The 13,897-nt window shown below is 59.5% G+C and overlaps 1 protein-coding gene across 1 annotated transcript in view; it reads left to right on the forward strand.

The window, feature by feature from the left end:
• Window positions 1-13,897, forward strand: part of PDE10A (phosphodiesterase 10A) — a gene marked incomplete at both ends in the record, with an annotated part of 254,726 nt that overhangs the window by 200,732 nt on the left and 40,097 nt on the right. Inside the window, 6 exons of the mRNA XM_084228789.1 lie at window positions 2,295-2,415; window positions 3,318-3,367; window positions 8,896-9,036; window positions 10,413-10,568; window positions 11,681-11,731; window positions 13,428-13,486. Coding sequence (XP_084084915.1) covers window positions 2,295-2,415; window positions 3,318-3,367; window positions 8,896-9,036; window positions 10,413-10,568; window positions 11,681-11,731; window positions 13,428-13,486 — 578 coding nt within the window. The remainder of the gene's footprint in view (window positions 1-2,294; window positions 2,416-3,317; window positions 3,368-8,895; window positions 9,037-10,412; window positions 10,569-11,680; window positions 11,732-13,427; window positions 13,487-13,897) is intronic.

Genomic DNA, 13,897 nt, shown 5'->3' on the forward strand with positions numbered 1-13,897 from the left:
AATTCCTGACCTTATATTCATTTATTATCACACCAGAAAGAAGCTTCTAAAGAGCGGGGGACGGAGTTAATAAGAGAATAAAGTCCTGGCTCATAATTAAGAACATAGACTTGATTAATAATTCAGAAGACAGTCCCTCACACAGATCAACGCGTGGACTGTCTTTGATACTCTAGTTGGGAAACAAACAAAAACAATGAAGGAACGAGAGAGGGAACGGGCCTCTAGAGGCAGGAAGTTTATTGATTATTGATAGATGCAGGGAGCTGATTGATTACTGCTGTTTAGTGGGGAACAGCGTGCGCTGATGCATGGAGAATTCAGACGCAGTGACCAATGTTGAGGAAATAATGTCTCAGGCGACTCCAGATGAGTTCAGAAACCTCACTGTGTTGCTGTCAGTGAGAAATGCGTGAGGCCATTCCAAGTGGTCTTAGACCCAAAAGATTTGACTGGATCATTCCACTGGACACGCAGAGGGAGACGATTCCTCCACGAGCTGAAGTGTTTCCAACCCCAGGGGCGGCGGCGGCAGGAGGGCGCAGGGGCGCAGATCCAGCGCCTGGTGCAGACGCGGAACCGGCCGAGCAGCCCCGCGAGGGCGTGGTGCAGGCCGAGAGACCTGGCTCTGCGGGCTGGAGCGGGGCCGCTTCCCCCTGCCCAGGGCGGAGGCCAGCAGCCGGTGGTGGCTGGACTCAGAGCCCAGGCAGCTGCCCGGAGGCGGAGGGCGGGAGGTGGGCAGGGCCCGGGATGGAGCGGTCAGCGCTAGGACTGGCCTGGGATGCTGGCTCCAGGCGGGGGCGTGAGAAGGGCGGGGCGCAGCAGTAGGAGGGCTCTGCCTCCCGGGCCGGGGTGTGGGGACGTGGCCAGGCGGGCCGGGCGGCGCTACCTTTCTCCCTCCATGTTCTGCTCTTGGTTTCCCGGCCTGCCCTACGTGGGCCGAGTCCCAGCCTTCTCTTTGGAATGTGCTGCTTCTCCCGACATGTCCTCCTCCGTCCTTCTGCCTTCGTTTCCAGCCCTGCCCCCTGCTCAGAGCAGCAGGCGGATGACCAGCTGAGCCGGGCCGCTGGGGCGCGAGCCGCCGGCCTCCCTCGGCAGCCTAGGCGTCAGGGCCCGGTGCAGTCTGTGGGTCTCCTGTCACCGAGCCTCCGTCCTGACCACCTGCTTAGAGGGTCCCCTGCTGCCCGCCGGTGTCCTCTCCCAGCCTTCCCTGCTCCGTGTGGAGCACCCGCTACCTGGGGTCACCTGTCTAGACGGCTGTTTTATGTTCTGCTACTGGGACGGAGCTTCCTGGGGAGTGGAGTTTCATTTGTTCATTCTCTAGGGATTGTCGCATCCCAGAGCGTGCTCACCTGTAGCGCTCACCTGTGGCCCTCACCTGTAGGGCTCACCTGTGGCCTTCACCTGTCACCCTCACCTGTGGCCCTCACCTGTCACCCTCACCCGTGGTCCTCACCTGTGGCCCTCACCCGTGGCCCTCACCTGTGGCCCTCACCCGTGGCCCTCACCTGTAGCAGGTTGTCATGTTTCCTGGGGACACTCTTGTTGAGAGGTTGGGTCATCTTTTCTTGCATTTATTTGTTCACGTTCATCCCCTCATTCCCTGATAACGGACCGAGACCAGTGCTCAAGAAGAACAGCAGGTTCTCGGCTTTAGGAGCGAGGGTGCCTTGGCGGTCCCGAGGCACATGGGGGCCCTGGGCAGAGCTGGGGCTCCGGGGAGGGGCCTGCCCATTGTCCTGAGTGCCGCAGGACCCCCCAGTGCTGAGCTGCCAGCGACAGCCTCGGGTTTGTGCTTGAGTTCACCTTGGAGAGCGGGCCGGCCGGGCGAACCTGAGCAGGCGGGCTGGGGGGGCCTCCAGCACTCTGAGAGCAGACTCAGGCGCCCGCCCTGTGGGGAGGCCCTGGGCTCCCAGCCAAGGCGGGGGCACAGACGCCAGCGAGTGCAGAGCGGACTCTCGCCCCAAGGCTGGGGGGCGCTGGCATCTCCCACTCTTCGTCTCTCAGCGGCAGAGTTCTGAGTCGTGTTTTCTGCTCTGCCTGCTGATGCTTGATGTAGGAGACTGCAGGAGCGTAACGATCATCGGCAACCTCGGATGGTATACCTGGAGCTTATGGGTCATCCTGAGTTGCCCTGACGTTTTACGTGTCCGTCTCTTACAGCAGACGATGAGGTTGAGTCACGTTCTCTAAAAGCAAATGAACAGCTGGAGGGTAGGGGGCAGGACTGGGGTCGCCCCTGAAGACGTGTGTTTCCTGTATTGAGTGTGCCTGCCTTTTTTTTAAATTTAAAGTACCAAGACACGAACATGCAAGGCGTCGTGTACGAGCTGAACAGCTACATCGAGCAGCGGCTGGACACGGGCGGGGACAACCAGCTGCTCCTGTACGAGCTGAGCGGCATCATCAAAATAGGTGAGACCCCCCGCCTCCCCCGTAGAGATGCCGACCCTCCCGCTGGGCCCTGCGGCCCGTAGAGGCGTGCAGAGCGCCCTTCCCTGACTAAGCTGCAAGTGCAAGTTGTTGGTTTGCCGCTATTTTGGGACCAAGTCAGAAGTGGAAATATTTTATTGTGAAACCACCTATATTACCCCCCCCCCCCAAATGCGTCTGCCTGTCATGGACGTGGAAACCTCTGTGCCTGCTGCTTAATCCTCGTCTTGTCTGGAAAGAATAGTCGTGTGGACTCAAGTCACGTCTTTACAGAGGAAGCCCGTAGCTCACAAGGAAAGCGGTTTAAACTTACCTGGGAAGGTGACGCCTTTACGTCCTGGTGGCACCATTTTACTGATGAGGAGACCGAGGCAAACACAAGCCTCTAGCCTGGCCCAAGGACACACATGTGACAAGGGGAGAATCGGGGTTTAAGTTGGGGTGCTGCCCCTCAGTAACCGCCTGAGGCGCTGCCTGCAGGGCCCCTGAGGCTGGTGTAGACAGACCCAGCAGGTGCTGGCCCGGGAGCTGCTCCTCGGCCGGCGCTGCTGTTGCTCAGGTACCATCCTCAGCGCCACTGCCGCATGCTCAGCCCTTTAACAACGAGTGTAATTCTCAGCTGTTTTGCAGTAGTTCCGGTGTTAAAGTTGGACAGGCGTGCGTGACAGTGCGGGTGGCACATCTCTCCACCCCCAGTAGCTAATAAAAAGAAATGAAACTGGTCATGAAATCGGGGAAAGCCCACGTCACGTTGCTCCAGGAACTGCGTGACCGTTCCCTGCGCTGACGAGCCCCTCCTAGCCGGGTCTCACCCGAGAGGCTCCACGCGTGGTCTATGCTTCCATTGAGATTAGTTTCTTCCTTTTTTTTTATTACTTTGGCAGCCACAAAAGCTGATGGATTTGCACTGTATTTCCTTGGAGAGTGCAATAATGTAAGTATCTAACTTTAGATTTTGGTGTTCTAGATTAAAAAAAATGTCTTATGCTTTTTTTTTTTTTAAAAAAGATAACCTAATGTGCCAAATGCCAGATGTGTGGTGACTGTTCCAGCTCGTTGTGTGCCCTGCTGCTCTGCGTGGCCGTGGTGGTCAGAGCCGTGGTGTGATGGGTCTCGGGCCGCTGCGCTGCGCAGCCGCTGCCGGGTGTCGTCGGGGCCAGGTGGAGCCTGTCCCGTTCCTCGTGTGCAGGGGGGAGACGGGAGCAAGAGTCAGCGTTTTTATGTGACTGTTGGGTTGTCTGATGTTCATCGACAGTGCAAGCGCCCGCCCCTCGTCCTGGCCAGCCGACGCGGGCTGTGCGGCCTGCTCTGGGCCGCTCACGGGGAATGGGGCGCTGCTTGGACTCACCGTGGACTCTGACCCGAGCAGACTGGCTGGGGTGCACACTCCTCCAATGCCGGCGGCCCCGTGGGGCTGCTCCCTGCAGGCCTCTGTCCGCTCCCAGTCCCGGGCAGCCAGCCCCCGTGCGGTCAGCCCACGCAGCCCCTCCGGAGACCTCAGCTGTCCCGTTGCTGCTATCTGACCTCTGCGGTGGTGTCGGGGCAGGTCTGCAGCACGGCTTGGGACGCCAGCGGAAGCCACGACACTGACACCCAGGGCGAGTCAGAGGCCACGCGCTCAGGTGTCTGGCGAGCTCGCCGTGTCCCCTGGGGTCGGGCATGGTTACTCGAGATCTGGGAGGTGTCTTTGCAGCGTGATCCTCGAACGCAGGGATAATCCAGGTGTACGTGCTCACGTGTTCGGAGTCGGGGAAGGGGGCGAGGCCGTGTTTCACTCAGCGGAGCAAAGCGCGAAGCACTTCCTGGCCGATTGGCTGACTCCGACCCGGCCCTCTGCCGTCAGGCCTTTTCCTTGCTTGGTGGTGCTGTGTCCGCCGGGGCGTCCGCGGGCGCGGACCGCCCCACCCCACGGCCGAGCTCCCCCAGCCTCTGTCCCCGGGCCCCGTGGCCAGGGCCCGCGTCTGTTGGAGCGAGGCCGCGTGTCCCCGCCGAGGCTTCACACTGACCTGCAGACGCGGGCGTTTCTTTAAACGGTTCAGCTACTAACATAACAAAACAACTCTTGCTTTTTCCTGTTCATTCTAAAAACTGCCTTCTGTACTTCTGGGATTTTTATTTAAAGGTTAAGAATCGCTTCTCGAAAACGGTGTAACATCTGCGGTTACTGCTGGGGCCGCGGGGGCGGCCGCCCTTAGACCTTCCGAGGCCCCGACAGGCCTCGCAGTTCTGGCTCCGTGACCCACGGTCGTGGCTGCCTGGCGGGGCTGAGGCTCTCGCTCCAGCTCGCACCCCCTCGGCTCCGGCGCTCACCTCCAGGCACCGGGGTCACGGCCCGGCTCCCGGTTCTTCTTGGCGGCGTCTTCCCGCTGGAGTCAGTTTTCTTCACCCAGAGAGAACCTGCTCGTGGGAGCGCCCCCGGATTTTGTCCAGCCGCGTCTGTCTCAGGTCACGCCTGCTGGAAAGGTCTCCTTGCCGGACCGAGTTGAGGCCGACGGATCTCTGCGTGAGCCACTCTCGTAGAGACGTTCCTGCTCTTTCTCAGCTTGTCTCGGGCCAGCATCCTGTTTTTAATTCCCGGACATATTTCCAAGCGTATCCGTCCTTTCTTACACGCGCAGCCATCCCTCGTCCTCGTTATTTTTTCTTCTAATTTATTCTTGTGTCTTGGCTTAGTGTCGCGCACGTCTCGCAGGCGGGTGACCCGTTCCCCGGGCTTCGTTTCTCCTCCCTCCTGGGAATTGCGTTCTCCCTTGGCGCTTGCGGAAGGACGCCCGTGGGGCTGGGCTCCTTCCTCGCAGACGCGGGAGGTCTTTGATCTCATCATGCACCTGACACGTCTCCGTCCAGGACTCTCTTGATGAGATCAGGTGACTGAGATTCCCTTCAGACTGCGGAGCGGGGTGGCCGCCGAGCCCTGTGCTAGGCGGCGACGATTTCTCCCAGGCAGCTTTATTTCCCTTCCTGCCGTGAATCTGAGATAACCCGCGGGAGACACAGGGGAGTGGCCGGCTCCCTGCTGGCCGTGGCGCGGAGCAGCTGTGGAGGGAAGGGTGCCTCCGGGCCCCGCAGACAAACCTCCCGCCGCGGCCGAACGGAGTTGACGCAGCTGCGTGCGCTCAGTGATCACAGAGACGGCGAAACAGTAGATGGTGCGGGTGACGTCACGGAACACCGGATACCTGTGCGAGGACAGTAAGGCATGGACGGCTTCTGAGGAAAATATAAATTGCCCTGTTTAAGGCAAATGATGACAGAAAACCTCCAGGTGTGCAGGCGCGAGTGGGGGCCAGGAGGACGCGCCGTCTCAGCTGTGCTCGGGCACCGTCCCAGCTGGCACCGCGGGCCGGGGGACTCTGGACCCCGAGTCGGGGTTGAATGCGTCGCCCCAGAACCAGTGGGGTCATCAGGTCTGTTTGAGCAGGTCTTGAAGGTCTTTGCCTTAGCAGATAAGAAAGGAAAACCAAGGGCTTCTTTCCTGGGGAGCCAAAGTGTCCATTTGTGAGAACTCTGGAGCCAGGCAGGGAGCGCGCCGGGCATCACAGCTGCTCTGGCGTGTTTGTGCCTAAAGCTGACTTTCCACGATTACAGTTTTGCATATTCAGCGCTCCTTGCTTTTGTTGATGTTTTCCTGTCATCCCTCAGAGGTGTGTGTCAGAGCTGGGGCCCTGTGCACTCTCATTATACCTTGAAAATTTCATTTCACTAAGTTCATCGTTAGCTTCTCATCTCTCGTTAGAGAGAGCGACTTAGAGCCCCTAGTTCAGGCTCCTCGTGTGACTTTGCCAATTGCAGAATAACTCGAACGGATTTATTGTTTGGAATCTTGCAAGCGGAGTCTCCCGTCTCTCAAGTGCCGGCGAACCCGCCGCCAGCGGCGCCGGCCGTCCCCAGGCCCTCGGTTCGTTTGCTCTCCAGCGCCATCTAGGGCCTCGGAAGAGAAATAACAGAAAAATACTTTTTTCTTAAAAAGTCTTCAGATTTTAACTGGTTGCGAGTCGAAGTCAACATAACCGTGAAGGTCCAGGAGTGAAGTGATCTTTGAGCTGCGCGTGGGGAGGAAGGGGTGGGTGAGCGTCTGCCAAGTGAAGTGGACCCTAGACGTGTCCATTTTACATTGAGCATCACATTTTCCCATTTTATCAAAAAAACATGTTTTTGCATAACTCGTGATGGTTTCTTCTGCTGTTTATTTCCCCCCAGACTGGGTGCTCTCAGTTTTCTTTCTCCTACTGGGAATGCTGCTTTAGTTCTCCACGGAGCCCCTGCCGGTCAGCGCCGGATCACCCGCACGCTCTGGTTGAAATTACCGCGCTTTAGAAACACGCATGGCGACTTTCTGGGTAGTTTCTTAGAAAAGTTGCAAAATTGAAAACCTCACCCCTGCCCTCCTGGCCTCTGCGTTGGCCTCGGCCTTCGGCCAGGTGTCCTGATACAGCGGAGGGGGGCGGCAGCTGCCTCCTGCAGGAGCTGGCGAGGGTGGCGGGACCCGCTGCGTGCCGCCGTGCCTGCCTGTCTCGGGCATCCCCTGGAAACCCCCACGGGCAGAGCTGGATGATGCCAGGCGCGTGACCCCGGACTGAAAGGTGAGGGAGTGTGAGAGGATCTCCTGAGTCCAGCCTCAGAGGGCTGGTAGCAAAATCTCCCCAGAGACGTTTGTTGTGAGTCTCCAGACAACAGACAAACAGCTATAAAGTCAGCGCGCGGTTGGCTTTCTGTGGCTGTCCCGGGAGGGCCTACACCTCAGCCCCGGGAGGCTCATCCCTGCAGCTCTGTCTCTGGCAAGGCAAAGGAGCTGAGGCCCCTGCGTCCTTGCAACCCTTTCTCGTGGTCTCCAGCACCGCCCCTTCGCGCTTCCCTCCAGGCTAAACACACCATGTCCTTCACCTTTCTCTCCCCTGTCACCTCTTCCTCCTGCTCTGGAGTCTTTTCTCTGTTCTCAGACCTGAGAAAGGGCGAGACCTTGAACTCAGTTGTAGCCACGCAGACCCTGAGTCAGGGGACCCTGATTTCGCCCACACATCTGGAAACTTTGAGGATAGTGATGCTGGTTTCTGGCCTCTCTCTTCGCATCTTAGGTAGTTACGTTTTTGAAAATCCTTTAAAAATCTGTCACTGTAAGCATTTTAAAGTTAATCCTTTGTAAAGGAAACGCTTGGACTTATTTTCGCGGGCACTGTATTTAACTGCTGCCGCAGCTCAGGCGCGGCCGTAAGGGAGGGAGATGCACTCGTGAATGCAAAAATACTTTTTTTATTAAAGATTTATTTATTTATACAAGAGCCGGGGTACAGGCCAGATGCGTGGGAGGGTGAGAGGACTCACCAGAGACAGAGTGGGGAACAGAACAGGGAGACTGACTGAAATGCACTGCTGAGGGGAGCAGCGGGGAGACAGGAGGGGTCTGCCGCGCCATGTGGGACCCTCGCCGGCGGCCGGGGATCAAACCTGCGCTGCAGAGGCTGCGGGCAGCTTCACAGCGCGGCGCTCAACCGGCTGCACCACCAGGGGAGGCCCTGCAAAAATACTTTGAAAGTAGCTTCCAGTCCATAGAGAGGGGTGCTTTCCTTACAGCCGCCTGGACTGAACAAGCCCTTTGCCTTCCTCCCACCCTGTGCCCCAGGGGTCGAGGGACCTCCGTTTAGGGGGCTCACTCTCTTGTGATTTTAAGCAAGGTTTTATTTGAAGGAAGGGTTCCCTGGCATCGCCAAGCTTAAAAACCGCGTGTCGAGTAAGTTAATGGACGCGTCCAGCTTGAGCTAGCTCCGCGCATCACGGCGTGGTGTCAGCAAGGGTGGCTCGCGCGGATCTGTGGCTCACCACCTCCAGAGCCTTCCGCCTTCCAGCCGCAACAATCCAGCTTAGGATAAAAGTAACAAGTGTCGGGGGAATTTGCCGGAACTTCATCTTCTCACGGCAGCTAGATAATCAAATCCAGTTATGTCAAAATATTGTCTCCAGTCCCTGCATGATTTGTTTTGATTAGCAATTCTTGTTTAGTGGAATTTTATTTTAAAATATAGTTGATTTAGTCAAAATAAGAGACCATATTTTTAAAAGCATTTATTTAAGTACTCCAGGGCTTTGCCCGCCCACCCAGTGGCTGGGAAGGGAAAGATTTGCGCAGAGTTGTCCAGAGTGTTGCCTGTAGCCAGGAGCGAAGCTTTAGTCCCTGTCCGAGCCTGTCCCTGGACTCCGGCTGGAGGAACGGGTGGTGGCGGCTTCCAGGGAGAGATAATGTGGGGCGGAAAGACGTCCCGTGAGGTGGGGTGGGGTGTTGCCAGGTTGGGGCCGCCCCTGGGCCTCAGAGAACTGGCCAGTGCCCCCTTGCTGTCCCGCGTGTGCGTGAGGCCGGAGCCCATCGCCGGGGGCCGTGACTCTGTGTCCCCCGCTCCTCCGAGGTCTCCCCAGCTGGCGGGTGGCGTCGAAGAGACCGCACCCCCTAAGCCGCCCCTCTCTCCCCAGAGCCTGTGCGTGTTCACCCCGCCCGGCGTCAAGGAGGGGCAGCCGCGGCTCGTGCCCGCGGGCCCCATCGCACAGGGCACCACCGTGTCCGCCTACGTGGCCAAGTCCAGGAAGACACTGCTGGTGGACGACATCCTCGGGGTAAGGGCTCGCGGCCTGGTCAGCGCCGGGTCTTTGACGAAGAAACGTGACGTGCCCCGATGCCCGATGTGCCCCGATGCCCCCCTCCCCACAGCTGCCAGGCTGTGGGCGCACGGGCGGGCGTGAGCATCTGGGGTGGCAACCAACTGGGCGGGGAGCGCTGTGCAGCAAAGGCGGTGCGTGTCCACGTGGCCAGGGCTGGCTCCCGGGTCTCCTGGACGGGGGAGGTAGGAGCCCCTGCGAGGAAGGGGTGGCAGTGCTGCCTGAGCCAAGCTGCCACCAGCCGGCACCCCCTCCTTCCCAGCGGCCGCTCCGTGCTGGCCCCCGGCGGCCACCTTGGTCACTGCCCATCACTCGGCAGCTCTGCCCTCTGCTGCCCAGGATGGCGGCCCTGGGGTGGGGTGGGGCTCCCACAAAAGTTTCCACGCCTTTGATGGGGTCACCCAGAGTGGGGCCCCAGAGCAGGCCCGTCTCCGAGTCGGGGTCCCAGGATGGCCGTGGAGTGAACCCGGGGCCCCCAGCCAGCCTCCCCCACCTGGAGAGCTTGGCCCTCACACAGCAGGCGCGAGGCCGGGTGTCTTGCTCAGAAAAGTGCCCCCAGGAGTCCCGAAATCCAACACCAGGCTGCTAGTCACGCGTCAGGAAAGCAAAAGTGTTTGAAGGAAGCGTTTCAGCCGCGCAGTTGCAGCCGCGGCGCGGTGTGGTCGCCCGAGTGCCGGGGTCGGGTCCTGACACTGCCCACCACAAGCGGTGGACATGGTGTGGGCCCCGGGGGACAGCCGGCCCCATAGGCTGGGGCGAGGTGGACCCGCAGCCCGAGCCCGCACTTCCGCGGAGAGAGCCAACCTCCGGCAGATGCGTCGTCTGAGAACGCCCCTCACGCAGACCGGCAAGCCTCTGGGGGTCTCAGCTGTGGCTTGCAGGGGTCTCCCCCCGGAGAGACGCCCTCCGCAGACAGCGGAGAGCGGGGGGACATCGCAGATGGGCCTTCATGCGTCCAGTCGCTTCTCTGCCCGCCTTTGCGTGATCTTGCCAAGCAAGGAAACCCTGATGCCAAAGAGGCACTTCACGTCTGAGATAAGGAGCTGACGGCCCTGATGAGGGGACGTGTGTCGCCCCAAGCGCCCCGGAAAGCCCCCCAGCCCCCGTGCGCCCCCCGCCCCTGGGTGGGAGCCTGTGCTCTGCCGGGGGCGTCTGGCTGGCGGCCTTGCTCCGGGCCGCCCTGAGGACGGTTCTGGGCACACGGTGCCCGAGCGCCTCCTGGGCAAGGGGCAGTGGCCGATGCTGCCTGGCTCGCCTGGGCCAAGACGGCTCAGCGATGCAGGACTGGGCAGCCGGTGTCTTGCAGGGACTTACCCGCCCCTTACCCCCCCCAGGACGAACGGTTCCCCAGAGGCACCGGGCTGGAGTCCGGGACGCGCATCCAGTCTGTGCTCTGCCTGCCCATCGTCACGGCCATCGGGGACCTGATCGGCATCCTGGAGCTGTACCGGCACTGGGGCAAGGAGGCCTTCTGCCTCAGCCACCAGGAGGTGAGCCGCGCGCGGCGCCCGCGCCTCACGGGCCTGGAGCCTCCCTGACGCCTTTGGACGGGAATTGTGTGCCCTGCAGCTATTCCCGAGAACCCTGGCGGGTCAGGAAGAAGAGAGTTTCTAAAGCTGGGCACCCATGTGGCCAACACAGTAGGGGCACTGGCCCCGGCGGCCTGGCCCTGGGTCGCGAGCCCTCTAGTCCCGCTCCTTAGCGATGTCCCCTTGGTCCTGGAGCGTGGCCCCAGGGGGACCAGCGTCAGTGCGCTTGGGAGACACTGCGCCCCGTTTACTCCTCCCGGCATCGGGACTGGCTCGTGCACGCAGTGAGAGCCGGTCCCCCAGGAGCCTGTGGGGTGTCCTGACTGGATAACCGTCCCCTCTCCCCAGCGTCCCCACCCCGGCCGCACTGGGCCCTGAGCAGGGCAGAGGCCCCCCCGCCCCGCCACCGCTCTCCTTTATTGGTTCGTTCTCGTCCTCCTGGTCCCCACGGCGAGCCGCCGCCTCCGCAGTGCCCGGATGTGTGTGTGCCCCAGGGAGGCCTTCCCCCCGCACCGCAGGGACCGGGGCCTGCCCGGGCGCTGCCTGAGGTCCCGCGGCTCCTGGCCGGGCTCTGCCCACCCCCGACCCCCTGCGGTCCTCCTGGCTTGGCGGCCCGGTCCAGCAGCTCGCCGGGCTGGGCCATGGCGCCTGTGTGGGGAGCCCGCTCTTGAGCACAGGCACCGCCCGGTCCCTGGGCCCCACCAAGCGAGTGTCCCTGTCACAGAGGCGGCGGGGCCGCCGGGGACTCAGAGCCGGCCCGTGGACTGGCGAGACTCGTCCATCGTTTAAAGTCCTCCCTGGAAGCCTTTCTGTAGTGCTTCCACCTGCGTGGTGATTTCACACGCAAACAGACCCCGCCGGCCAGGCGACAAGCCGCGTGCCGTGAGCAAACGCCGGGCGAGCATCACTGTTTCTGAGAAGGCAGGCGTGACGGAGGAATCTTCGACGCTGTGTTTGGCCAAATATCCAAAAGCCCAGTGGCCTCAGAACATGCCTCCCACGCGCTGCTGGGCTCCGCTGCGGGGGTGTCTGCCTGCGGTTCGTTGAATGACTTTCTTTTCTTTTGTGTTTAGGTTGCGACGGCGAATCTGGCCTGGGCCTCGGTGGCGATCCACCAGGTGCAGGTAGGCGCGGCGCTGCGGGGCTTCCGGGGAGGAGCCGCTCAGAACCCAGCCAGGCGGGGTGGGGGGCGTGTGAAGGGTGACCCCCTCTGTCGTGGGGTGTGCTCGATGTCTTGTTATTTCTGTAATTGGTTATTCACCTGGGAATTTACTGCCTGCCTTGCCGAGCTCGCGGGCCTCCACGTGTGTGCTTGCATGAGAGATGGCTCCTGCGCTATGTGGCGGTGCCCCTCACGCCGCCTCTTTGCCCCCAGAGCCCAGAAACAACCCGGCGCACATAATACTGACATTTCCATGACGCTGTTTTCCGAGTTAAAACCCCTTCCGAAATAAGCCAAAAAGAAAAAGAAAAATACCGGATGGTCTCACTCATAGCAGGAATCTAGAAAACTTAAATAAGGGACCAGGAAAATGAATATAAGAAAGTGAAAATCAAAATCAACAAAAAACTATGAACCAGAGACACTTTTTTGGGGGTGGGGGGTGGGAGGGGAGGGATTGGGGTCAGAATGAAGGGTTTGCAATTGTATGGGGGAATATAAAAATAAAATTTATTATTTAAAAAAAAATAAAAAAAATAAAAGGGACTGATAATGAGACTCAACTGTAGGCACACGCAAAAAGGTTAATAAAGGGTTTATTTATAGAAAGGGGAAATGAAGAAAGGAATAACTCAGGGAGAAAGAGATAAATCTGTGACTGCGTCCACCAGTTCTGCTGATCTGGAACCCCAATGGCACGCTGAAGCCTGGCGAAAAATCAAGGACCCCCAAGGCCCACATGTCTGGTTTTATGCCACGCCTGGCTGCTTAACTCCACCCTTAGTTCCCAGCAATCCTCCCTTTGGTGGTGATGGAGATTATAAGATTTTCAGTCCTTGGTGTCCTGGATCTCTTTGGTCTGGGTTGGGGGTGGGGTCCATAAAACCTGTGTTTGTTCAGTTTGTTCAGGACAGCCTTTCCCCTCAACAGGTGAATGAACACAAACGTTCCAACTATTAAACTTTCCTAAACATTCCACCCAAAAAAAAAAAAAAAAAAAAAAACCCCTTCCAAACCGAGCGCTGCGTTAGGTCACTCACCTGGGCGCTGAGACACCCGCGTCGCTTGAAAACGTGACGTAGTTTAAAGTATCGCAGCCGGCACAGCCTCTCCCTGCCGACTGGGCGTGGAGGTTCAGGCATTCTGGCTGGTGCCTCGGATCTCTCCACAGCTGCTTTCTTCTTCGGGGGGGCATTTCCGCCAGCGGGGGTGGCGAGGAACGGCAGGGCGGAAGGGGAGCTGCGTGTAGCTGTGGGCGACGGCCCGAGGAGCCAGGCCCTTGGGGTGTGCCGGGTCAGGGGTGGGCAGGATGTGTACCAAGGACAATTTTTTAAACACAAAGTCGTTTTTAAGAGCAACTTTAAAATGGGGGTGGGGTGGGCGACCACCTGGGCCGCACAGACTTAGTGGCTCAGGCCCTCAGCAAGTCTCTACACTTTCTACGCTTCTGCAGACCCCAAGCCTGTGTGCCGGCTGAGAGGACACTACCAGCTCGTGCACGCATGCAGTTCCCATGACGCGCTCTGACCTCATCTCCGCACCGCAAGCTACGTGTTAGCGTGTGCCTTTCACAGTCAGCCGCGAGGAGGCCTGTCGTCCGTTTATTTTTGAACACGTGCAGCTCCCAGAGAGTGACCGACCTGTGTTTTCTTTGGCAGGTGTGCAGAGGCCTTGCCAAGCAGACGGAACTGAATGACTTTCTACTTGACGTCTCAAAGTGAGTGTCCCCTCCCCGGGTGTGGGGCTCTCACTGACCAGTGGGTGGAGCTGAGCACAGGCACAGACGGGGGGCCTGGCCTGCCGCGGCCGTCTCAGGAGCTCAGTCTCTGCTGCGGGTAGTCGGCAAGGGCGGCTGACATACTGTGGCCATAGATCCTTACAGGCGAGGCTGTACAGGTGACTGTACAGGTGCTGTGGGTGCAGGTGGATGTGCCACACTCTCCGTTTGAACCTGCTCTGTAGTTTCGAGGTAGCCCCTCTGGCCCACGTTGGGGTCACTGCTGTTTCTGTTTTTGCAGGAGAAAGCGCGCAGCTGCGGGAGAGGAAATGCTCCCCAACTTATTTTTGTCCAAAGCGCCCTCTCTGGCGTTCCCTGTACACGTCAGTGAAGTGAACTCACGATGATAGC

This window comes from Talpa europaea (genome assembly GCF_964194135.1).
Source record: "Talpa europaea genome assembly, chromosome: 2".
In the NCBI taxonomy this organism is placed as follows: domain Eukaryota; kingdom Metazoa; phylum Chordata; class Mammalia; order Eulipotyphla; family Talpidae; genus Talpa; species Talpa europaea.